Here is a 27,826-nt window from a genome sequence, read left to right on the forward strand (position 1 = left end):
AGTATTACTGGACGCACCGTGATGTGATGTTAACCGGATCTTGTTTCACTCATTTTCATTCACACTCCCTGATGTGAAAACAGGAGAGTGGGGACAGTTTGGATGTGGTGGAGTAAGAGTGCCATGTGATCTCTTCAGGCTGTAATCGTTTGTTGGTAGCTCAGGCACGCACTGAACACTGAAGGTCGTCCATTATGCCTCAGAACAGTCGGAAAATGACGCACAAGCCTGAAGGTACACAACACAATCTTTTATGTATATATATATATATATATATGTTGTGTGTGGTTTTTTGTTTGTTTTTTTCCTACACAGGAAATCATTTTGATGTCTGAACATGTCTTTCTGCAGTGAATTCATAGAAGTTAAGTTTTGATTCTCAGGTGCATGATTAAGTTTTGACTCTTGGTGTTGGGTTAAGTTTTGATTCTTGGTGTACAGATTTAAGTTTTGACTGGGTGCAAGGCTAAGTTTTGACCTTTGATTTACAGGTCAAGTTTTGACTCTGGGTATAAGGTTAAGTTTTGACTACAGGGTGTAAACAGTGTGTGGAAAAGACGGTTAAGTTTTGACTACAGGGTGTAAACAGTGTGTGGAAAAGACCTTGGTAACTGGGTTTTTTTCTGGACATGGTGGCTATGCACAGTTTTTTCTTTGAAAGGTAATTTTTATCGTGTTATCAGAACTAAAGAGACCACTCACACAAGAGCACAGAGGTAATTTAACGGCCATTACACAGATATTACTTAATGGACTTTTCATGGTATCACTGCATATTATGTTCATAATTGTGTTTATTGTCATGACTGAAAATGGAGTGGCTTACTTCATCATTGCAATGTTATGTTTTGACCAGTAACAAGTTTCCATTTTCTGTTGAAAATGCAGAAAGTATGTTGACTATTGAATGGGGGAGATTTGTGGAGGAGGGGTTTTGTTTAATGTCCCATCACACATATCAGTGATTTGTGTTTTTGTGGATATTGTATTTCTCAGGTTTGGATTTTGCTGCCCTTCACCCCCCCCCCCCTCCCCCCATTGTCCCCCACACTTTTGGTTCAGAAGTTTGAGAAATAAAAGACTGAAAATCATTTTTCTTTGGCCTTTGAATGCTGCTTTGTCTGGACTGTTGTTAGTGTTCCTCCTTAAAATCTTTAATGTTGGTGGAACCTGCATTGGAATCACAGTCCCTTCCACACCCCCATACTCTCCCCTTCAAGATGATGATGATACAGGCACATATATATCACCTATCCTCAGTTGGAGACCAAGCTCTAAGCACTTTACAGAGTCATTTGCACAGAAGGTTGCCTACCTTCACACGGTTGCCGTTGGGCGCTCATCATTGGTTTCCCCGAGTAAAATCGGGTTGCAGTTTACGCACACATACACACTCATACAGATATGTAACATTTTATGTGTATGACCGTTTTGTTTCTTGACCCCACCATGTAGGCAGCCATACTCAATTTTCAGGGGAGTGTGTGCTGGTCTGGTTATGTCCTTTTTTTCCATAACCCACCAAACGCTGACATGGATTACAGGATCTTTGACGTGTGTATTTGGTCTTCTGCATGCTTATACACGTGAGGGGGGTTCAGCCACTTGCGTTGACCTGGGAGATCAGAAAAAACCTTCACCCTTGACCCACCTGGCACTGTTGCCAAGATTTGAACCCCAGACCCTCAGATTAAAGTCCGATGTTTTAACCACTCGGCTAATGTGTCTGTCATCTAGCTGTGTAACTATCTTCTTTTCTTTTTCTCGTATTTCCGTGATTTTTCTCTTGCTTTTTCACTTTTCCCTCTTTTTTTCGTTTTGCTGTTTGTATGTAATTGTTTTCGAGGGCTGGATGAAATAAAGCATGTATGCTTAATCTATTACCCTCAGAAAATAAAAATTATTCATTCATTCATTCATCCATTCATTCTGGGGGGTTTTCATCTTGTGGAAGTTCTGTGCTTGAAATTTGCTTTCGAAAAACAAAAAGATCTGGGTTTGTAAAAGTTTTGAATTTTGCTCTCTGTATCACAGATTAAAAAGAAAAAAAGAAGTATATACATCATTTCTGTCAGTGATATGTTCTACCTGAATTTCAGTTTAAGAAGTGATTTATTTAGAAAAGAAAATAATAACTTCAAAATAAATAAATGATTTGTGTAAAAAGAACAGAAGTTTTTTGTTTTTTTTAATTCCCAAAGAATCATTAACTGAAAAGCTGGTCTCTCATGTGGGTTCTTGATGTTTTAACTTTTTGGACTTTGGCATTTTCAAGGTCTTTAAAAAGGTTTTAAATTTTGTGAGTAAAGACTTGCAGAGATGCCAACTTTCACGATTTCAACGTATTTTGTAACGCTTGGCCGTAGTTTGTTCTGGCATTGCGCCAATGTCAAAATTGTTCCGAAGAATTCATTTTTGACTCCATAGCATGGTCATAACTCATGCTTTCCTTTCGTAATATTACACGGACGCTCTAGACCTATCGATTACATGGCCTGGATGGTCACTACTAGCCTTGGTCTTATGTGATGATGCTTAGCTGATCACGTGCGCGTTTACATAGAAACAGCATTGAGTGGACCAGTCAGCTTAATCATAGCAGTTACAGTGTTGCAGGTTGGCCGAAGTGTTTGTATGCCTTGTAGATAAAATGTACATTTGCTGATGTGGTTTAGAGTCCCGAGTGTTCCTAGCAAACTCAAAATGTTCCTACCAAATTTCTGATTGTTTCTGCAAACACTTGGCAGGCGTTGGCATTTCTGGATGTGTTTGACCCTGATTTATCATTCCAGAGAACTGGAAAACTTTTCAGTTGGTGGTTGTCTTCTCTTCCTTATTCACACACACACACACACACACACACACACACACACACACTGAGATGACATACATTTGAGCATGTGGACTGACTTTATGCAACAAGAACATGTACAACTGTCAAAAGTCAAAACATCTCAGCAAATAACATAATATGTACAGAATACATAAATGAATAATGATAATGGTCAAATAGAAATACAAAATCAATAGAATTCTTTGACAATTGTCAGTGAAAAGGTAAAAAGCAAGAAAATGGAAAAATAATATTGTCAAAAATATATGAAAAAGAAAAAAAAAAGTGAAAAAAAATATTTACAAAAGTAGAGCATGCAGGCTTGTATTCTCCCTTTGTTTTGTCACTGTGTTCAAATTATTGCATGAAAATAATGGAAAAAAATGTTTCAAACCATAATTATTTCACCATCAGACGTTTGAAGCACACCTATTTGAAATTAGTCAATAAATTCATCAAAAAGCATCACACTAAAATGTCTGAACAGTTTTCAAAAATGCATTACCTCAAAATCTTCAAATATATTTGTATATATATATCACCCAAAAAGTAAAGACTTTAAAAACTTTAAAAAAAAGGTTAAGAAAAATAATTAAAAAGAGAATCCACGCTACTTGGATGAGTTAATACGAATTCCAAGAGCATTCTGTGTCTGGAAATAAATTATAGATAAAATGGCCTTCTTTATCATTCATTAACAATAATAGACAATGGAGTAAAACTCTTGATAATACTTGCAATCCTGCTGAAAAGTACTCTTTTTATCATTTGTAAGGATAAATAATTGTGCTTTGTGGATCTGCGTATATGTTGGTGGGCTATCTTCACTATTTTGTTTTTTATTAGAAAAACCCCCCCAAAAAAACCCAACAACATTTGAGACAAAAGTGACACTCGCGGATGAAGTACGTGTCACCTAACTTTTTCACCAGTTGTGGAGTGTGGTGTTGTCTTGACATAAATACCCCTAACGTTATGAAGCCCATTCACTTGGAAATATATCTGAAAATACACAAGATTAAAAAAAAAAAAAAAAAGAGGGGAAAAAAAGAAGAAAGAAATGATGCCAAAAGTGTTCATGACTGCTCCTCTGTTCCTTCTTCCGCTTGTTGTGCTGGGGGTTGTGAGGCTTCTGGGTCGCTCGGTGCCGCTGGCCCTGCTTCTGCCGTTTCCGATGTTTGTGGTGCCTCGTTCGTCTCTGGCGCTCCCGTTTCCTGCGGTGTTGCTTCTGCCTCTGGTTTTGTGTCGTCCGCCTCCGGTTTGGGTTTTGTGTCGTCGTCTGCCTCCGGTTTTGGTTTTGTGTCGTCTGCCTCTGGTTTTGTGTCGTCCGCCTCCGGTTTGGGTTTTGTGTCGTCGTCTGCCTCCGGTTTTGTGTCGTCGTCTGCCTCTGGTTTTGTGTCGTCTGCCTCAGCCTTTGTGTCGTCTGCCTCCGGTTTTGTGTCGTCTGCCTCAGCCTTTGTGTCGTCTGCTTCTGGTATTGTTCCTTCTGTCTCTTTTGCTTTCGCTTCCGTTTCGTTTTCTGGAAGAGAGGTTTTTGATACGGTGCTTTACATGGCAGTAGGTTTATAGAATGTTTATTCCACGGCATATTTTTTTTAGAGCATGCTGTGTGTGTGTGTGTGTGTGTGTGTGTGTGTGTGTGTGTGTGTGTACATGCTGAATATCACATACATGTGCTGAATAGCACATAAATGGGCCCAATAGACTGCAGAAAAATGAGTTTTGTGAAATCTTTTGCCTTTAACAACACCCTTTGAGTGTAAGCATGTGTGTATATGTGTGAGTGTATAATGCGCTGCATTTGGGATTTTATTTTCAAAATTTAGTCTCATTTTTTTAACAATCAGTGTGCATAATTATGCACAGTCACATAAGACGGTGTACAATAGATGACATTTGATACACATTTTGATGCTATTGCTTTAAAACGTCATCTATGCATGCACATTGAATACCACCACCACCACCACCACTGCCACACACGAAACGGCTATAAATGTTTCAGAATCATATAATATAAAATTTAAAAACAAAATTTCAGTTAAAACCTGGCCTCAGAACGTGTATGAATCTGCTTTCATGGATGTCTTGGTGTGTGTGTGTGTGTGTGTGTGTGTGTGTGTGTGAGTAGATCTTATGCAGAGCAGTTGATAAAACTGAATATGCAATATCATTTATACTTGCAGAATGGCGCAGAAAGAAACCATGTAGAAGCACCACTTAAAAAAATCTACAAACTAAACTTGATGACTAATGGAAACCTGTCTTACAAAACATGTGCCTTCCATAAAGCATTAATAAATTTAACATGTATCAATGTGCAGTGATGGTAACGCGTCCACCTAGGAAGCGAGAGAATCTGAGCGCGCTGGTTCGAATCACGGCTCAGCCGCCGATATTTTCTCCCCCTCCACTAGACCTTGAGTGGTGGTCTGGACGCTAGTCATTCGGATGAGACGATAAACCGAGGTCCTGTGTGCAGCACGCACTTAGTGCGCGTAAAAGAACCCACATCAACAAAAGGGTTGTTCCTTGCAAAATTCTGTAGAAAAATCCACGTCAATAGGAAAACAAATAAAACTGCACGCAGGAAAAATACAAAAAAAATGGGTGGCGCTGTTGTATAGCGACGCGCTCTCCCTGGGGAGAGCAGTCTGAATTTCACACAGAGAAATCTGTTGTGATAAAGAGAAATACAAAATACAAAAATACAAAATTCACTTCAGTTATAATCTGAAATAACATTGGAATAAGAGGGATGGGTGAATAAAATGATGAGTAACTAACAGATATATTAAATATGTTAATGTTAAAATCCACAAATATGCCCTCACCTCACACACACACACACACACACACACCCCTCACTCCCACCCACCCCACACCCGTTGTCACCTCTCCCAAACAACTCCACCCACTCAACACACAAACACACACACACAATCAGCAAATCTGTACAAAATCAGTCTGTGCAGTCAAATCTGGTGCAGTCTCACTTGCGTGCTGTGTTAGCGCTTTGCTTCGGCTGTGACTTTTTTCTTGAAAAAAAAAAAAACCACACCAAAAAACAACAAACGCAGCATATGAGGTGTATGTGTACGGATGAGTCTGCACACACACTCTGACACACACCTGCCTGAAACTGAAACTGAAAGGAACTTCTTCTTCTTCTTCTGCGTTCACTCGTATGCACATGAGTGGGCTTTTACGTGTATGACCGTTTTTACCCCGCCATGTAGGCAGCCATACTCAGCTCTCAGGGGTGTGCATGCTGGGTATGTTCTTGTTTCCATAACCCACCGAACGCTGACATGGATTACAGGATCTTTAACGTGCGTGTTTAATGTTCTGCTTGCATATACACACGAAGGGGGTTCAGGCACCAGCAGGTCTGCACATATGTTGACCTGGGAGATCGTAAAAATCTCCACCCTTTACCCACCAGGCGCCGTCACCGTGATTCGAACCCGGGACCCTCAGAATGACAGTCCAACGCTTTAACCACTCGGCTATTGCGCCCGTCACTGAAAGGAGCTGAATCTGGTGGTTGCCATGGAAACCAAACTATCCTTAGGGAGGGGGGAGAGGGGGGTTATAAAGTCCTCATTTTAGTTACATCAATATAAGCGACTACTTCAAATTAGCATACGAATGTACGAAAGAATCACGACTGAGGTTACTTCACTTCAAATTCATACACAATTCTTAGGTCTGTAAGGAAGTACTTTATACATGGTTTAATTTTATTTATTCTGCATTTATAGATGAAATGTTTCGCCACTAGAATGATATAGTCAAATATTTCATCTGTTTTTGTATTATCATCATTTCCAAATAATACTAACTCTATATTCAACTTTACATTTGCACAATTTTTGCACTTTTCGTTCAAGACATTTTCTAAGTCCCCCCAAAAGAGATGAGTAAATGTACAGTACCATAAGTAGTGTTGAATTGTGTCTATGTCATTTTTACAGAAATTACACATGTCGCTATTTGTTATTCCCTCATACACAATATTTACCCAACGAATATTCTGCTTGCTAAAATGGGTGTAACGGACACAAACAGATGTAACTGGTGCCAAGAAACCGATTACATTGAACATGCCTTTTACTCCTGCCCCAAACTTTCCTCCTTTTGGAAACATGTGAAACAACTCATTCTCACACGTTACGATACGCTGATTCCCATGGATGAAAAAGTAGCTCTGTTTGGTACAACAAAAATGGACACTCCAACTGATGAAAAACGAAAGGAAATCAATACGATATTGTTAATCGCAAAACTGTCCATCTCCAAATTTAAATACGGCAAGTGCAAAAATCTTGACCTTATCTTTGAATCAGAACTCAGCCTACGTAACCTATGATCAGTATCCGTTAAAATACCAGAACACTGAGTCAGGCCCACAAAAAATCCTGAGGGTAGTATTCAGTGTGCACATACATATTATTGCACTTAGGTATAGAGCTTGTGGAGAGGGAGGGGATTGAGTGAGTAAAGGAGACACACAGAGAGAGTGAGAGGGTGTGTGTGTGTGTGTATGTATACCATGCCTCTCTTTCAGGGAATATGATTTTGTGTGAAGCCATCATGTATGTGTAATATATGTTGTATGGTCTTGTAGGTGTTTGAACATGCCATTGGGAAGAAGACAGATTAAAGACATGAGGAAAGAAAAAAAGAAAAGACAACAGAAAGGAGAAAAATGATGATGGAAGGAACAAAAAAAAAAAAAAAAGAGACAAAAAGATATTAAAAAAAACAACAAAAAAAAACAACGAAAGACAAAAAAAGAAAAAAAAAAGAAAAAAAAGAACCTTCCAGGGATGCTGAAACTATCCTGCTCACTTGCAGAACTTTTAGGCATCCACTGATTTCTCCTAAAAAAAAAAAAAAAAAAAAAAAAAGTCCTCATTTTAGTTTAATGCAGGCATTCATTATTTTTTTTACTAATAAGTATGTTCGTGTAAACCATTTTGTGCCTATAAGAATGAATGCGCTTCTTTTTATATTGCATCTGTCACATGTCACTCCAGTGGACTGACTCAGTGCTGTTAACTCATTCTACACCGCCCGGTGACTTCCTTCGTTATACTCTCTGTACTGGCCGTTTCTTTAAGTTACAAGAAAAATATCTTTTAAAAAGAATGCAAATACATACCGCTGTGAGATTTTGTGATAATATAAAGAATGAAATGGACTAACATTTGGCAGAGTTTCAAAGCACTCACTTAATCATTGACTGATTTATCATATTTTTGATTTCTTCATTATGTATACCCTTCTGCATGAAAACCTTTTCCTTTCATTTATGTGTGTGCTATTTGTAATAGATGTATATTAGCAAGGACAGATTGGAAGAATAGGCTATGCCTAAAATCTTAATCCTTGAATAAAAAACGTTTTTGAGTTCTGAGTTCTCTCTCTCTCTCTCTCTCTCTCTCTTGTCAGTTTTCTTTGTTTGATGTCATTCATTTCTGTTTCCAGTTGTTTTTTCCCACCTCCCAAGTGTGATGAAACTGCTGACATTACACTGTGCATTACTTCACGCCACACCACACCACTGGGCAAGCAAATGGAATCCTTTTTGTTGTTGCTGTTGTTGTTCTTTTTAAGTGCCCACACTGATCTTCAACTTCCTTCTTCCTTACCTGCAATGCTAGAACCAACTCAGCCTGAAAGATACAGCACAACAACATGAAACGCATTTGTCACATCATCATAAACATTTCGATGACCTTGACCCTAATTTTCACTGGATGAATACTTAAGAAGCACTTTATTTCACATTCATTTCTTTGGTATGTGAAATTACCTCCTTGATGAATGTTTTGCATGGGAGCGCTTTCCCAAATAGTTTATCACAGGGTGATTATTGAAAATGTTTTCTTTGTTGTTCATACTTTGATCAGGACTTCTTTTCTGGTGTGTGTTTGGTCTGCCAGTGCTTTTTCAGTTGCTGTTTGGTGTCACAATATGGGATAACATTTCTTGAGGATTTGTGTGTTGCAACTCCCACGTTCACTCGTATATGTACGGGCGGGCTTTTATGTGTATGGCCATTTTTACCCTGGGGTGTACATGTTCAGGATGTTCTTGTTTCCAGAACCCATCAAATGCTGACATGAATTAGTTTAACATGCTTGTCTAAATCTTCTGCTGGTTTTGACACATGAGGGGATTCAAGGCACTAGCAGGAGGGGATTCAAGGCACTAGCAGGAGGGGATTCAAGGCACTAGTAGGAGGGGATTCAAGGCACTAGTAGAAGGAGATTCAAGGCACTAGCTGGTCTGTGGATCTGTTGACCGGGGAGAGTGGAAAAATCGTTTACCCATCAGGTGCATCAAAGCCAGGAACTGAACTCGGGGAAACTTGAGCAAAATCCAGCACTCTAACCATTCAACCACTGCACCCACCCACCTTTCTCTGTCTCTGGACCTTGTATTTGGAATGAACTTCCTCTTTCGCTTCGTCAGGTCTCCGCACTCAGCTCTTTCAAGTCTGGCCTATATACCCACCTCTTCACAAGATAGCCTCCCTCCCCTGCCTATTCCTTGTCTTCAGTTTCTTCAGTTTTAGAGTTATGCATGCGTGTGAATGACTGGTGCGAAAGCGCTTAGATTTGTCTCTGCACAAGATTCAGCGCTATATAAATACCATTATTATTATTATTATTATTCTAAGAAATGTTTTTGTAGAGTGGTGAAACACGTCTGTCCTTTCAGAGGCTGTGTTTTTTGCAGAAGAACACGTCATGGGACTAACACATCAAAAGGCTGAAACCCACAGTGAATTCACATCTACTGGCTCAGCACAGAAAGCCAAGGGGAGTCCTCTCCTGCTGTTTTGGCCCAGGTACCTCTTCTTCTTCTTCTGCGTTCATGGGCTGCAACTCCCATGCTCACTCGCATACACGCGAGTGGGCTTTTACGTGTATGACCGTTTTTACCCCGCCATGTAGGCAGCCATACTCCGCTTTCGGGGGTGTGCATACTGGATATGTTCTTGTTTCCAAAACCCACCGAACACCGACATGGATTACGGGATCTTTAACGTGCGTATTTGATCTTCTGCTTGCGTATACACACGAAGGGGGTTCAGGCACTAGCAGGTCTGCACATATGTTGACCTGGGAGATCGTAAAAATCTCCACCCTTTACCCACCAGGCGCCGTCACCGTGATTCGAACCCGGGACCCTCAGAATAACAGTCCAACGCTTTAACCACTCGGCTATTGCGCCTGTCAACAGCCCCGTCAACACTGGAGTCATCAGTCCATGTTTTCCCTCTCCACCAAACTCACAGTATTGACGTGAATCTGCTGTGTTCTTTCTTCAGCGTCACAGTTGTGAGGAATATTCACTGAGCATGTTCTTGAAGAATGATTCTGGAAGGCATAGGAAGGCGGACACACACACACACATGCACACACACACACACACACACATGCACACATGCACGCAAGCATGCACGCACCACACACACATGCATGCACACACACACACACACCCGCACACTGACCTGAGGTTTCATGCTTTTCTTCTTCCACCGGTGGTGCGGGAGGGGGTGGGAAAATGACCTCCATTTCTGCCTTGAGCTCCTGAGACAAACCACACACTGGTCAGTCATGCAGAGAAAAACAACAAACAACAACAACAACAAACAACAAACAAACAAACAAACCCAAAACAACGCTACTTAAGTAACAGGAAAGAGAAGATAAGAAACCCTCTCGCACACAACTCCACACAGACACACACACACACACACACACAACTCAACACACACACACACACACAACTCAACACACACACACACAAATTCAAAAGATAAGCAAACATGTTCGCTGTGCACATTGCTATCGATACAAACTTTGACAGTGTGTGTGAGTCACAGAAGTCTTGAAAAAAAAAAAGAGAGAACCATTTTCAGGGTTGGAAGAATTGGAACACTATGTTTTGCTCTTCAGGGTCTGGAAAAGTCTTGGAATCCTTGACCAGTACCATTCAACAAAGCTATCATGCATTCAAACACAAACAAGCAATTTTTGGATCAAGACAGTAGACTGAGGTCCCACATGCAGCGTGTGCTTGGCGCACGTAAAAGAAACCACGGCAACAAAAAAGGGTCGTCCCTGGCAAAAATTCTGCAGAAAAATCCACTTTGTTAGCAAACCAATACACTTGCAGAGAGAGAGAGAGAGAGAGAGAGAGAAAAAACACACGAAAAGGTATTGCTGCACCGTGGTCACACACTCTCTCTAGGGACAGCAGTCTGTATTTCATACAGAGAAGTCTGTTGTGATCACCCCCCCCACACACCCATCCCCCCCCCCCCCCCCACACCCTCCGACCCCAATCACCCCCAAAAGAAAGCTTCTTCTTCTTCTTCTGCGTTCCTGGTCTGCAACTTCCACGTTCACTCGTATGTACACGAGTGGGCTTTTACGTGCATGACCGTTTTTACCCTGCCATGTAGGCTGCCATACTCCGCTTTCAGGGGTGTGCATGCTGGGTATGTTCTTGTTTCCATAACCCACCGAACGCCGACAATGGATTACAGGATCGTTAACATGCGTATTTGATCTTCTGCTTGCCGTATACACATGAAGGGGGTTCAGGCACTAACAGATCTGCACATATGTTGACCTGGGAGATCGGAAAAATCTCCACCCCTTACCCACCAGGTGCTGTGTGTGTGTGTTGGAGCTCATGTACGTTTATATGTATTTGACTGTGCTTTCATATCTGTGAAACTGCATGTTTGGTGCATATCTGTTATGCATGTGTGGGTGTATGTGTGAATGTGTGTCTTCATGTTTTACATTTATTTGCTTATTTATCATCATTGTTGTCTTATTCATTTATTTATTTATTTATTATTATTATTATTACTACTACCTTTTTATATTATAATTATTATTTATTTATTTATGTAAGCTTATCTATTATTTATTCACCTTTTTTTTTCTCAAGGCCTGACAAAGCGCGTTGGGTTATGCTGCTGGTCAGGCATCTGCTTGGCAGATGTGGTGTAGCGTATATGGATTTGTCCGAATGCAGTGACGCCTCCTTGAGCTACTGAAACTGAAAACTGAAACTGTTACCGAGATTTGAACCCATGATCCTCAGGTTGAAAGTCCAACGCTTTAACCACTTGGCTGTTGAAGTCAGTCAAAAAAGAGAACAAAAAGAAGGACAACGATACAACACATCCACCCGGATGCCTGACACTCGCATGCCGAAAGCAGTATTCTATGGGGAGTTGGTCCAGGGCAAACGCAATACAGGCGCACCACAGAAAAGATTCAAGGACCAGCTGAAGAAGCAACTATACCAAGCGGACCTCAACCCCAAGACATGGGAGCAGTCAGCATCAGATAGAGGAAGCTGGAGATCTTCAACGCTCGGGGGAACCCAACACTTTGAGGAAACCAGACGACTAAACATCCAGAAGAAGGAGAAGGAAAGACCCAGGTCTGCAGCCCAGCAACGCAGGCCAGATCTACACCTGCCCACAATGCCACAGACTCTGCAGATCACGGATTGGACTAATCAGTCATCAAAAGGCATGCCACCCATCCCTGGCGGGAACTTCCCACTGATGTTCACAAGCGAAGAACCGGCCATCATCATTGAAGTCGGTCAAAAAGGAGAAGAAAAAGAAGGGCAACGATACAACACTTACGGCAACACTTTCCTCTAGCCTGTGCTTGCTATCCTCCGGCATTTCGATGTCCTGGACGACAATCCAGTAGCCTTTGGGAGAGAGCGTCACGGGGAAGGAGAACACCAGGTCTTCTGGGACATTGTACCAGCCTGGAGGGGACACATGGGCAAGCATGTACACACACACACACACAGAGATATGTGTGCAGACATACACACACGCACACACACACGTGTGTACACAAGAGTGCACATGCACACACATACACACACACACACTCACTTGTACACAAGCGCACACATGCACACACACACGCGCTTAAATTGTACACAGGGGCAAACACACACTCACACACACACACACTTGTACACATGCACACACACACACACACACACACACAAGGGCACAAACACACACACACACACATACACAAGGGCACAAACACACACACACACACATACACAAGGGCACACACACATACACATACTTGTACACAAGCACACACATGCACACACACATATACACATACACAAGGGCACACACACATACACCTACTTGTACACACACACACACACACACACACACACACACACACACTCTTGTACACAAGTGCACACACACACACACACACACACTTAAACTGTACACAAGGGCAAACACACACAGACACACACACACACACACACACACACACACACTTGTACACATGCACACACACACACATACACATACACAAAGGCACACACACATACACACACATACACAAGGGCACACACACACACACACACACACACACACACACACACACACAACGGCACAAACACACACACACACACACACATACACATACTTGTACACAAGCACACACATGCACACACACACAAACACACACACACACAATCACCTATTATATGACATTATGTGAAAAGATGTTAAATGAAAGTACTCCTTAAACACACACACACAATTTGCTGACTACCAAAAAAAGAAAAAACAAGATTGAATCATTAGCCGCAACTTTTTCCCTCAGCTATGACCCCTGGGGCTAAAATAATGACACGACTTGTTTCTGAATTTTTCCAACGTTGCAGGTTTTCCGATGACAGGTTCAGGTCAAATTCAAGTCAATTCAATTCTTCAATTCAAAATACTTTATTATCTGCTTCAACCAAAAACAGAAAATTTTCTTTAGGCTCACTTAAAATAAAATGCCTGTCAGCAAAAATCAAAGAGAAAAAGAAAAAAACAACAACAAAAAACTACTGACACACCCTTCACTTATCACCATGCACACATCAATTATTATGTAAAAAGAAAAAACATGTGGTTGCTGTGAGTCTCCAGACTATTTTCAAATTTACATTAGGTTTCAAAACTGGTTTTGGCTCTTCATGAATTCAGAACTCATTGTAAAAGTGTGCTAGCGTTAACTGTTCACGTGTTTTTTCCCCCCCTCCAAATTTATCATGTCCTTTATGCACACATGACACTTGGTTGATAGCTCTTGCTCAAACAATTTCCATTATGCCAAAAAACATGACGCAATGCTTAAGATGCAGCTTTCAAACTGAAGGTGATCAAGTTTCTCACTTTCTGTGGCTAATTTTGAAACATTTGCACTTGTTTTTGTGTGTGAATCAGAATCAGAATCAATTTTAATGTCAGTTAAACCTGTACAAGGTTTATAAGACACGCATGCAAAGTTACATGAAACCACGCACAAAGAAAAAAAAAAAGTAAAACAAAAATAGATAAATACTGAACAAGACATTGAATCACTCTTGCACGCTATGGCGTTTTTGACAGCAGTTACTGACAAATTTCCCAAACAGTCCCACAAGTTTGTCTTCCAGTATTAGCCGACTGGGTTTAATAATATTTGGAATGTAATTTTGAATTTTTTGTATGAATTCTATTCTGATTTCTTTGTATAATTCGCAGTCATCTAAGAAATGAAATTCATCCTCTATTGTTTGACATTGTAAACATAGTCTCCTTTCTTTTGGAATGTTGAAATATCGGCCTTTTTCTATTGCTAAATCATGACAGGATATTCTTAATTTGCACAATGATTGTGTGTGTGTGGTTTTTTTTGGGGTTTTGTTTTTTTTGAGTGTGTGTGTAACATTTGCAGCTTATGTGTGAATAAATCCCCCCATTTTTTTCCCCAAAGTTTTTGGGATGCAGCTTAAATAACAGTGTGCTCAACAGCCCAGTTTTTGCAGATTTTTTAATATTTTTTTTATTTTATATATACTTGTTTTTACTATTATCTAGTTTTATTTCAACTGCAGCTTACAAGTCTTTCATGACACTAATAGTTTTGAATTTGCAGGTGTTACCACATGTCACATGTTCAGCACTGCATGATTGTTCAAACCTACCTGTGCACCATGGATGGATTATATGTATGCGTGTGCATTGTGTCCATGTGTGTGTACAGTTTGCGACAGGTATATTCTGGTGGGTTTGTGTAACATTGGTGTAATGTGCTACGCTTAATATCATGTTTTGTTTCAAACACTGAGAGCAGTTTGGTTGTTTTCTTTCTGGATAGAGTGTTGTATAAGAATCCACCATCCTTATTATTGTTGTTGTTGTTGTCATCATTATTATTATCATTATTATTATTATTATTATTATCACCATCATCAGTTGTAGGAGTAGTAATGCTATTAATGTGCTATTAATATTATCATCATCTTCATTAGTAGTAGTAGTAGCAGCAGCAGTAGCAATAGTGCTATTACTATTATCATTATCATCATCATCATCATTATTATCATGATCAAATCATTAATGTTATCATCATCATCGTCATCGTGATTATCATCATTATCACATCATTATTGTTATCATCATTATTATTATCATCATCATCATCATTATTGTCATTACTATCATTATCACATCATTATTGTTATCATCATCATCACCATCATCATCATTACCATCATTATCACATCATTATTGTTATCATCATCATTATTGCTATCATCATCATCATCACCATCGTCGTCATTACCATCATTATCACATCATTAGTGTCATCACCATCACTATAATCATCATGGTCATTACCGTCAGAGGCGACGGCCAGAGAGAACATCTGGCCCTTGGGCGAGCCGTTCCACCAGTGGGTCATGAAGGAGGTGATGGCCCTCGCCGCGCTCCCCGCTGACGAGTGACCCAGGGCCGTTTCCACCGCGCTGCGACGCTGCTCAACCTGCCCACGTCACATCAGTAAAATGAGCTGTGGTTTTGTGTGTGTGTGTGTGTTTTTTTTTTTTTGTTTTGTTTTTTTGTTGTTGTTTTTTTACACCTCAGGTGTTTGCAGGTTATGGAGCATTTTGATTTTTTTTTTTTTTTTTTTTTTAAACATGATTTTACAGATTACATTTCTATTTTACTCCTACGGATGGACATCCAGCTGTTCACTTTTATACATTACATATCTTATATAAATCTATAAATCTCTCTCTCTAGATAGATAGATAAATATATAAATCTATAGCTGTGTAGACAAATATCTATCTATCTATCTATATATATATCTATATCTATCTCTCTATATATCTCCTTCACGCTCTCTCTCTCTCTTTTCCATATATACACGTGCACATGTGTGTGTGTGTGTGTGTGTGTGTGTGTGTATTTGCTTGATATTTTAGTTTCGGAAATCTTAAACTTAGGTCTGGTCTTTTATGTTGTCATGAAGAGAGCTATTCCATTTATCATGTTTTATCTATAACCAAAAGTCTTAGTTGCTGATTACGTTTATTTTTAGATTGTGCTTATTTCTATATTTTTCAAACTTAAGTCTTATCTTGTGATCTTGTGATTGTGATCTTGTGTTCGACTATGACCATCAGAACAGCAGAGGAGGTAACTGCTGTCCTGACTATCTGGGCTAGAATTTGATTATAGTGGAGAGTGTCTTGCCCAAGTTACATCCCCACTCTCTCGGCCAAGAGGGTTTTAGGACAGTCGGCGTTGGGATGGTTCCGGAAGGCCAACTAGCCCCCAAGGCTGAAGCACTGAGCCAGTGCAATTTGCCTGTATATAGGGTTTTCATGACAAAGAAAGATGATTCTAATTCTGATTCCACCCCCACCCCCCACCCCCCCCACACACACACATTTATTCAAAATCACATGCACATGCACACACATAATTATATGCACATTCACCAAAAAATACTGATCCACAGTTCCACACATCACACACATACACAAACAGATCCCCCCCCCCTGCGCCCCCCCCCCTGCCCCCCCCCCCCCCCCACAAATACACAAAAACAACTGCCCCACACAAAACAACACAACACAACACACACACACACACACACACACACAACACACACACACACACACACAACACACACACACACACACACACACACACACCTGTTCCAGATATTCTTTTTCCATCCATTTGCTGTCATGAACCACACACACACACACACACACACACACACACACACACACACACACACACACACACTCAACACACACACACACACCTGTTCCAGATATTCTTTCTCCATCCATTTGCTGTCATGAACCACACACACACACACACACACAGCACCCATCCATTTGCTGTCATGAACCACACACACACACACACACACACAGAGCACACACACACACACACACACCTGTTCCAGATATTCTTTTTCCATCCATTTGCTGTCATGAACCACACACACACACACACACACACACACACACACACAGAGCACACACACACACACCTGCTCCAGATATTCTTTCTCCATCCATTTGCTGTCATGAACCACACACACACACACACACACACACACACACACAGAGCACACACACACACACCTGCTCCAGATATTCTTTCTCCATCCATTTGCTGTCATGAACCACACACACACACACACACACACACACACACACACACACACACACACACACAACACACACACACACACACCTGTTCCAGATATTCTTTCTCCATCCATTTGCTGTCATGAACCACACACACACACACACACACACACACACACACACAACATACACCTGTTCCAGATATTCTTTCTCCATCCATTTGCTGTCATGAACCACACACACACACACACACACACACACACACACAGAGCACACACACACACAACACACCTGTTCCAGATATTCTTTCTCCATCCATTTGCTGTCATGAACCACACACACACACACACACACACACACACAACACACACACACACACCTGTTCCAGATATTCTTTCTCCATCCATTTGCTGTCATGAACCACACACACACACACACACACACACACACACACACACACACAACACACACACACACACACACCTGTTCCAGATATTCTTTCTCCATCCATTTGCTGTCATGAACCACACACAAACACACACACACACACACACAGAGCACACACACACACACACACACCTGTTCCAGATATTCTTTTTCCATCCATTTGCTGTCATGAACCACACACACACACACACACACACACACACACACAGAGCACACACACACACACCTGCTCCAGATATTCTTTCTCCATCCATTTGCTGTCATGAACCACACACACACACACACACACACACACACACACACACACACACACACACACACACACACACACACCTGTTCCAGATATTCTTTCTCCATCCATTTGCTGTCATGAACCACACACACACACACACACACACACACACACACACACACATACACCTGTTCCAGATATTCTTTCTCCATCCATTTGCTGTCATGAACCACACACACACACACACACACACACACACACACACAGAGCACACACACACAACACACCTGTTCCAGATATTCTTTCTCCATCCATTTGCTGTCATGAACCACACACACACACACACACACACACACACACAACACACACACACACACCTGTTCCAGATATTCTTTCTCCATCCATTTGCTGTCATGAACCACACACACACACACACACACACACACACACACACACACACACACACCTGTTCCAGATATTCTTTCTCCATCCATTTGCTGTCATGAACCACACACACACACACACACACACACACACACACACACAGAGCACACACACACACACCTGTTCCAGATATTCTTTTTCCATCCATTTGCTGTCATGAACCACACACACACACACACACACACACACACACACACACACACACACACAGAGCACACACACACACACCTGTTCCAGATATTCTTTCTCCATCCATTTGCTGTCATGAACCACACAAACACACACACACACACACACACACACACAGAGCACACACACACAGACCTGTTCCAGATATTCTTTCTCCATTCATTTGCTGTCATGAACCACACACACACACACACACACACACACACACACACACACAGAGCACACACACACACACACACACCTGTTCCAGATATTCTTTCTCCATCCATTTGCTGTCATGAACCACACACACACACACACACACAGAGCACACACACACACACCTGTTCCAGATATTCTTTCTCCATCCATTTGCTGTCATGAACCACACACACACACACACACACAGAGCACACACACACACACCTGCTCCAGATATTCTTTTTCCATCCATTTGCTGTCATGAACCATCTCCAACACCGGCACTGAATAGGACGGAGGTCCCCAGATTGCTCCGTCGTACCCATGGACACGAGACTGTCAACATGTAATACATAATATGATATAATAATAATGATAATGATACTAATATGTGGAGTGATGGCCTAGAGGTAACGCGTCCACCTAGGAAGCGAGAGAATCTGAGCGCGCTGGTTCGAATCACGGTTCAGCTGCTGATATTTTCTCCCCCTCCACTAGACCTTGAGTGGTGGTCTGGACGCTAGTCATTCGGATGAGGCGATAAACCGAGGTCCCGTGTGCAGCATGCACTTAGCGCACGTAAAAGAACCCACGGCAACAAAAGGGTTGTTCCTGGTAAAATTCTGTAGAAAAATCCACTTCGATAGGAAAAACAAATAAAACTACGTGCAGGTAAAAATACAAAAAAAATGGGTGGCACTGTAGTGTAGCGACGCACTCTTCCTGGGGAGAGCAGCCCGAATTTCACACAGAGAAATCTGTTGTGATAAAAAGAAATACAAATACAAATACAAATACTACTACTAATAATAATGGTATTTATATAGCGCTGAATCTTGTGCAGAGACAAATCAAAGCGCTTTCGCACCAGTCATTCACACGCATGCATAACTCTAAAACTGAAAGAAACTGAAGACAAGGAAGAGGCAGGGAAGGGAGGCTATTCTGGGAAGAGGTGGGTTTTAAGGCCAGACTTGAAATAGCTGAGTGAGTGCGTTTGTGAGCATGCATATGTGCAAGTGGTGTACTCTTGTGAACCCAATGCATTGTCAACATGTGCAAGTGTGTGTGTGTGTTGTGTCTGCAAAACTTTCTCGGCCAATAGGGCTTTAGGACACACGGCCCTCAAAGGCCAACTAGCCCCCAAGGCTGCAGCACTAGGAACAGAGTCTCCCTTCCTAGTTTGAGAGTCACAGTCCTTCACAAAAGACTTAAATGAATTCCCACTGGACTGGAGAAACCATTGATCATACAGCTCTCACTGTCAGCTTCATACTCTGAGTTTTGAGCCATTTATTATATCATATTATTTGTACTTATAGCATATACCTGTGCACATGGCACTGTAAGCATGTAATATTACTGAGGTCTCCGTTAATCAGTGCTGACCATGGATAAATCCTAAATCATACATGAATTTTATCATCAACACAACGGATGTAGTGGACCAAACTAATGTGTGTATTTTAGCAACACACTGGGGTGATTTCATGTGTGTATTTTATTTTTAGAAACACACTGGAGTGATTTCATGTGTGTGTTTTATTTTTAGAAACACACTGGAGTGATTTCATATGTGTATTTTATTTTTAGAAACACAATAGAGTGATTTCATGTGTGTATTTTATTTTTAGAAACACACTGGAGTGATTTCATGTGTGTATTTTAGCAACACACTGGGGTGATTACATGTGTGTATTTTAGCAACACATTGGAATGATTTCATGTGTGTATTTTAGAAACACATTGGAGTGATTTCATGTGTGTATTTTAGAAACACATTGGAATGATTTCATGTGTGTATTTTAGAAACACATTGGAGTGATTTCATGTGTGTATTTTAGCAACACACTGGGGTGATTACATGTGTGTATTTTAGCAACACATTGGAATGATTTCATGTGTGTATTTTAGAAACACATTGGAGTGATTTCATGTGTGTATTTTAGAAACACATTGGAATGATTTCATGTGTGTATTTTAGAAACACACTGGAGTGATTTCATGTGTGTATTTTAGAAACACATTGGAATGATTTCATGTGTGTATTTTAGAAACACACTGGAGTGATTCCATGTGTGTATTTTAGAAACACATTGGAATGATTTCATGTGTGTATTTTATTTTTAGAAACACACTGGAGTGATTCCATGTGTGTATTTTAGAAACACATTGGAATGATTTCATGTGTGTATTTTATTTTTAGAAACACACTGGAGTGATTACATGTGTGTATTTTAGAAACACACTGGAGTGATTACATGTGTGTATTTTAGCAACACATTGGAGTGATTTCATGTGTGTATTTTAGAAACACATTGGAATGATTTCATGTGTGTATTTTATTTTTAGAAACACACTGGAGTGATTCCATGTGTGTATCTCAGTAACACATTGGAGTGGTTTCATGTGTGTATTTTAGAAACACACTGGAGTGATTCCATGTTTGTGGGCATGCATGCAGAAAACCACGTGCCTATACTGCAAAAAAAACCAACAAACTAAAAAGAGCATGTAAGATTACCTACCTGTTAACACGCACAAGACTTTGTACATGAGGTTAAGATCTTATTCATAGCCTTGAATCCTTGCCCTAATCCGGGTGCGTCTAACACCCTTCCATCGATAATTGAACTATATTTCTCCTCGGGGAGAAACACAAGACTTACAGAGCACACTCTCTCCGGTATTTTCCCCGCCTTCACTGGAACTTGAGTGTTGGTCTGGATGCTAGTCATTCGGAGGAGACAATGACAGGCGCAATAGCCGAGTGGTTTAAGCGTTGGACTGTCAATCTGAGGGTCCCGGGTTCGAATCACGGTGACGGCGCCTGGTGGGTAAAGGGTGGAGATTTTTCCGATCTCCCAGGTCAACATATGTGCAGATCTGCTAGTGCCTGAACCCCCTTTGTGTGAAAATGGAAGCAGAAGATCAAATACGCATGTTAAAGATCCTGTAATCCATGTCAGCGTTCAGTGGGTTATGGAAACAAGAACACACCCAGCATGCACACCCCCGAAAACAGAGTATGGCTGCCTACATGGCGGGGTAAAAACGGTCATACACGTAAAAGCCCACTCGTGTGCATATGAGTGAATGCAGAAGAAGAAGAAGAAGAAGAAGGAGGAGACAATAAACCCTGTAACATGCACTTAGCATTTGTAAAAGAACCCATGGCAACAACAGGATTGCTCCTTTCAAAACTCTGTGGAGAACCAACTTTAAAAGGAAAGAAAGACATTCACAGGCACAAACAGGACAACAGAATGAAGGACGGTGCTGCACTGTTAAATGCACTCTCCCAGGGGAGAGCAGCCAGAATTTCAATCAACAGAGAAATCTGTCGTGACAAAATGTAATGCAATACAATAAACAACAATACAACACAATGCAATTGAATGCATTGCAATGAAATGCAATAAAACACAAAACAATATGATGTGATGTGATGCAATACAATGCAATTGAATGCATTGCAATGAAATGCAATACAACACAAAACAATATGATGTGATGTGATGTGATGCAATACAATGCAATTGAATGCATTGCAATGAAATGCAATAAAACACAAAACAATATGATGTGATGTGATGCAATACAATGCAATTGAATGCATTGCAATGAAATGCAATACAACACAATACAATATGATGCGATGTGATGCAATGCAATGCAATGCAATACGATACAATTCTTTCACCTTGCTGTTGTCGATGAAATGTTTCCCGTTGACGTTTCCCCAAACGATCAAGTCTACCACCCCGGCCGTGTTGACGTTCAGTCGCTGACCAATCACAGATTTGGCACGGTTTTCAACTCCTCGGCTCAGTCCTACAATGTTTTGCCGGGGAATCTGACATGAAGAGCAAAAAAAAAGATGTATGATTAATGTGGGCGAAATACACACGCAAGCACGCATGATACATTCACACACAAGCACCAGTATGCATTTAATATATTTACACATATACAGGGATACGGACATAGGCACTCATGAATGACTGTGTGCATGGGAGCATACAATTATGACATGAAGTGCCTAAATTATGTAGAGACTGCTTCTTCTTCTTCTTCTGCGTTCACTCGAATGCACACGAGTGGGCTTTTACGTGTATGACCGTTTTTACCCCGCCATGTAGGCAGCCATACTCCGTTTTCGGGGGTAATAGAGACTGCTTGAAAAGGAATGTTTTTAGATTTGTTTCAAAGGATGTGAACCATTCATGAGAACTCTCTCTTTCTTTCTCTCGTAAACCATCCCCCCAAAGAACACCTGCCGCTCATTTCTGGAGCCTTCTGGGTGAGGATGACGGCACTGAAGCAGACTGGTCCTTCACAATATCAATAATGAAGAGAAAGACAGTATTTAAGAAACACAGAGTGAGGCATTCAGCTACCCCTCCCCCCCCCACCCACCCCATGCCCCACACCCAACCCCTCAGTCTCCACACCCCCACAAACTTGCCACTCACTTTGGGAGCGTTCTGGATTAGGATCATGGCGTTGAAGTTGACCGGTTCGTTGCAAGATCTATGATGACGAGAAAGACAGAGACAGAAAAACACAGGGAGCCAGGCATTCAATAATCTTCCCCACCCCCACCCCTCACCTCTCCACAATCTTGCCACTCACTTCAGGAGTGTTGTGGATAAGGATCATAGCATCGAAGCTGACCAGTCCATTGCCAGATTGTATTTGTATTAGCATTTGTATTTCTTTTTATCACAACAGATTTCTCTGTGTGAAATTCGGGCTGCTCTCCCCAGGGAGAGCGCGTCGCCACACTACAGCGCCACCCATTTTTTTGGTATTTTTTCCTGCTTGCAGTTTTATTTGTTTTTCCTATCGAAGTGGATTTTTCTACAGAATTTGCCAGGAACAACCCTTTTGTTGCCGTTGGTTCTTTTACGTGCACTAAGTGCATGCTGTACATGGGACCTCGGTTTATCGTCTCATCCGAATGACTAGCGTCCAGACCACCACTCAAAGTCTAGTGGAGGGGGAGAAAATATCGGCGGCTGAGCCGTGATTCAAACCAGCACACGCAGATTCTCTCGTTTCCTAGGCGGACGCGTTACCTCTAGGCCATCACTCCAGATTGATCATGAAGACAGTGACTGAGAAACACAGAGAGTGAGTCATTCAACTGACTCCCCCCTCACCCCCTTCACTCCACCCCCGCCCCCCAAACCCCTCAGTCTCCACCCTTCCGCAAACCTGCCACTCACCTTGGGAGCGCTGTGGATGAGGATCATGGTGTTGAAGTTGACCGGCCCGTTGCCGGCCACCAGCACACGGACGTTCTTCATGGCCCCATCGTTGATGTGCTGGCCGTACGCCGTGAAGGCGTCGCAGTTCCGGTGGATCCAGTCAGCGTGGCTCTCCTCGTCCGTGCGGAGCAGCTCGTCCAGGATGATGATGGCGCTGCAGTCTCTGAACGCTTTCGCCGTGTCGTCCATCACCTGGCAACGACAGTACTCCTGGTGACTGCTGCTGCTGCTGCTGATGATGATGATGCTAATATGGATCCCAATATAGTGCCTATCCTCGGTCAGAGACCAAGCTCTAAGTGTGATGACTGTTGATGATAATGATGATGACGATATGGATACCTATATAACACCTTTCCTCAGTCAGACCAAGCTCTAAGTGTGATGACTGTTGATGATAATGATGATGACGATATGGATACTTATATAACGCCTATCCTCGGTCAGAGACCAAGCTCTTAGTGTGATGATGATGATAATGATGATGACGATATGGATACCTATATAACGCCTTTCCTCAGTCAGACCAAGCTCTAAGTGTGATGACTGTTGATGATAATGATGATGACGATATGGATACCTATATAATGCCTATCCTCGGTCAGAGACCAAGCTCTAAGTGTGATGACTGATGTTGATGATGATGATGATGATGATGATGATGATGATGATATGGATACTTATACAGCGCCTATCCTGGGTCGGACACCAAGCTTGAAGTGCTTTACAAACATAGGGGCATTCACACAACAGGCTGCCTACCTGGGAAGAGCCGACTGATGGGTGGCCACCATTAAGTGCTCATCATTCATTTCCTGTGTCATTCAATCAATTTCAAGTACGCACACATCCCCACTCAGAGAGACATGTAACATTTCATGTGTGTGACCGTTTTGTTTATTTACCCCACCATGTAAGCAGCCATACTCCATTTTCGGGGGCGTGCATGCTGGGTATGTTCTTGTTTCCATAACCCACTTAACGCTGACATGGATTACACGATCTTTAACGTGTGTATTTGATCTTCTGCGTGCGTATACACATGAAGGGGGTTCAGGTACTTGCAGGTCTGCACATATGTTGTACCAGGAAGATTGGAAAAATATCCACCCTTTACACCAAGGTGTCGCTGCATTTGGACAAATCCATATACGCTACACCACATCAAGAAATCTCCGCTCTTCCTCTGACTGTTACCTTTTGAAACTTCCTCATGTCAATACAAGAACCTATGGTGAACATTCTTTCTTCTTTGCTGCTCCTCACATCTGGAACAACCTTCCTCATCATATCCATGCATCTGATTCTGTTTCCGCTTTTCGCTCATCACTAAAGACTCATCTTTTTAAAACCTATCTATAAGCACTCTCAGCTTCCTTTTCTCCAGCACCACCCATGTCAGCTCACTTTGGATGTATGTAGAGTGGGAAAGGGAGAGTGTGAGTGGGGGGAGGGTTTTTTGAGAAAGAGTGGCCATGAATGTTTTATGTTACTTGTAATATTTTTCTTTCATGTAAAGCGCCCTGAGCTCTTAGTGAGAAAGGGCGCTATATAAATGTACATTATTATTATCATTATCATTATTATTATTATTATTATTATCTGCATATGTCTGACCAGCAGCGTAACCCAATGTACTTAGTCAGGCCACAAGTTACAGCATAATATATATTTGTGTACCTATCAGAGTGGATAAAGAATTTTGCCAGAGGACAGCACGCTTATTGCCATGGGCTCTTTTTCAGTGCGCCAAAGCGTTAACCTGTAATTTAGCAAAGTGGCCACAACCGTAGCGTGATGGATTGACCTATCATGAAGGTAGTGAACAGGTTAAAAAAGGAAAAAGAAAATAATAACATGATCAATTATAATCATCATTATCATCATCATCATAATTCAACTTGATTTATAAAGCGCTCTTCCATGTAAAACATGCTCAACTGTGCTGTACAATGCAAGAAATCAACATTTGAAATATGCATTTGAACACCAAAATGGAAAACTTACACGCATTCATAATCCTGTAGAGACTACCAACCAAACACTCAAGCACTGATTTATGTACACACACACACACACACACTCTCTCTCTCTCACACACACACCCATGCACAGACACACACACACACACAAACAAAAGACAAGAAAATTGCAAAAATACCTACTTTTTCACCAGTCCCTGAATGGGAGCAGTGTAAAGCTACCTTTGACATAGATTACACAGATCTATCCAAGAACCAGTCACCATTTCTGTTAAAACCTGAAGTACTCTATGTCGCTATTTATATTTACATTTGTTGTAAGTTAATACTTGTTGATAAGCATACATATATTCTCCTTCCTATGACACATCATTCATTACACACCACAATCTCTTTAACCGTTAATTTCTTATGGTGTACTTTTGAAGAAGAAGAAGAAGAAAAAGAAGAAGACGAAGAAGAAGAGGAAGAAGAAGAAGGAGTAGAAGAAGAAGAAGAAGAAGAAGGAGAAGAGGAAGAAGAAGGAGAGGAAGAAGAAGAAGAGGAGGAAGAAGAAGGAGAAGAAGAAGAAGGAGAAGAGGAAGAAGAAGAAGGAGAAAAAGAAGAAGAAGAAGGAGAAGAAGAAGAGCAAGAAGAAGAAGGAGAAGAAGAAAATGTAAGAGCATTTCCTGCCCCCTCCCTCACCTCAACCCCTCTGACGAGACCTTCACAGAGATCCTGCGTTTCCATGGCCAGACCACGGGCGAGGGACGAGTCCTTGTCGGTATTGTCCAGGAGACGTATGTTGATTTCCGTGTTGGGTCCAAACACCTCTCCACTGGCGATAGTGGTCATTATGGAGTAGCAGGCAGGGGAATCGGCTGCAGTGATGCACACATGGAGCGGCTTGGACAGGGCTTTGTACTGGGCGATTTCTGCGTCTATTTCCTGCATGCAGAAGTGATGAATTCGTCGTTGTTTCAAAACCTCAGGAAAGGTTTAGTGTCTGCACCTTCTTCTTCTTCTGCGTTCACTCGTATGTACACGAGTGGGTTTTTACGTGTATGACCGTTTTTACCCTGCCATGTAGGCAGCCATACTCCGTTTTCGGGGGTGTGCATGCTGGGTATGTTCTTGTTTCCATAACCCACCGAACGCTGACATGGATTACAGGATCTTTAACGTGCGTATTTGATCTTCTGCTTGCATATACACACGAAGGGGGTTCAGGCACTAGCAGGTCTGCACATGTTGACCTGGGAGATTGTAAAAATCTCCACCCTTTACCCACCAGGTGCCGTCACCGTGATTCGAACCCGGGACCCTCAGATTGACAGTCCAACGCTTTAACCACTCGGCTATTGTGCCCGTCTAGTGTCTGCACCAAGTTTCAAGTTTTAATTATCCCTTCACTCCTATTGGAGTATGGAGGATTACTGCAAAATACTGTTTTCATGCCCAGAACAAACATTTCCAAATACACACAACAATGTCACATAAAAGTTGAGAAAACACAAATGTCTTTTAACTGCAAAAGTGTAGCTAGGCAACATTTGCAAATCTAATCATCTTACTGACAGCTAAAATGACTTTTTGGCCTCCTTTGACCATATTACATAAATCAAAAACCGATTTTGGCGACAAATATTTTTTAGGAACATATCTATTTCATAACTGATCATAATTGGGACATTCCATTATAAAATGAAACTGATCCCAAATCACAGACATTTCA

General features: G+C 41.5%; 1 protein-coding gene across 1 annotated transcript in view; it reads right to left on the reverse strand.

Moving 5' to 3' along the window:
• Positions 1–2,899: 2,899 nt before the first annotated feature.
• LOC143290372 (putative malate dehydrogenase 1B) overlaps positions 2,900–27,826 on the reverse strand; it is a 29,277-nt gene continuing 4,350 nt past the window's right edge. Inside the window, exons 4-11 of the mRNA XM_076599750.1 lie at positions 26,797–27,039; positions 24,089–24,322; positions 22,561–22,713; positions 19,083–19,193; positions 15,591–15,735; positions 12,528–12,658; positions 10,362–10,440; positions 2,900–4,352 (exon numbers count right to left, since the gene is read on the reverse strand). Coding sequence (XP_076455865.1) covers positions 3,910–4,352; positions 10,362–10,440; positions 12,528–12,658; positions 15,591–15,735; positions 19,083–19,193; positions 22,561–22,713; positions 24,089–24,322; positions 26,797–27,039 — 1,539 coding nt within the window. The 3' untranslated portion in view covers positions 2,900–3,909. The remainder of the gene's footprint in view (positions 4,353–10,361; positions 10,441–12,527; positions 12,659–15,590; positions 15,736–19,082; positions 19,194–22,560; positions 22,714–24,088; positions 24,323–26,796; positions 27,040–27,826) is intronic.

Source organism: Babylonia areolata, chromosome 15 (genome assembly GCF_041734735.1).
Source record: "Babylonia areolata isolate BAREFJ2019XMU chromosome 15, ASM4173473v1, whole genome shotgun sequence".
NCBI classification, from domain to species: Eukaryota; Metazoa; Mollusca; class Gastropoda; order Neogastropoda; family Buccinidae; genus Babylonia; species Babylonia areolata.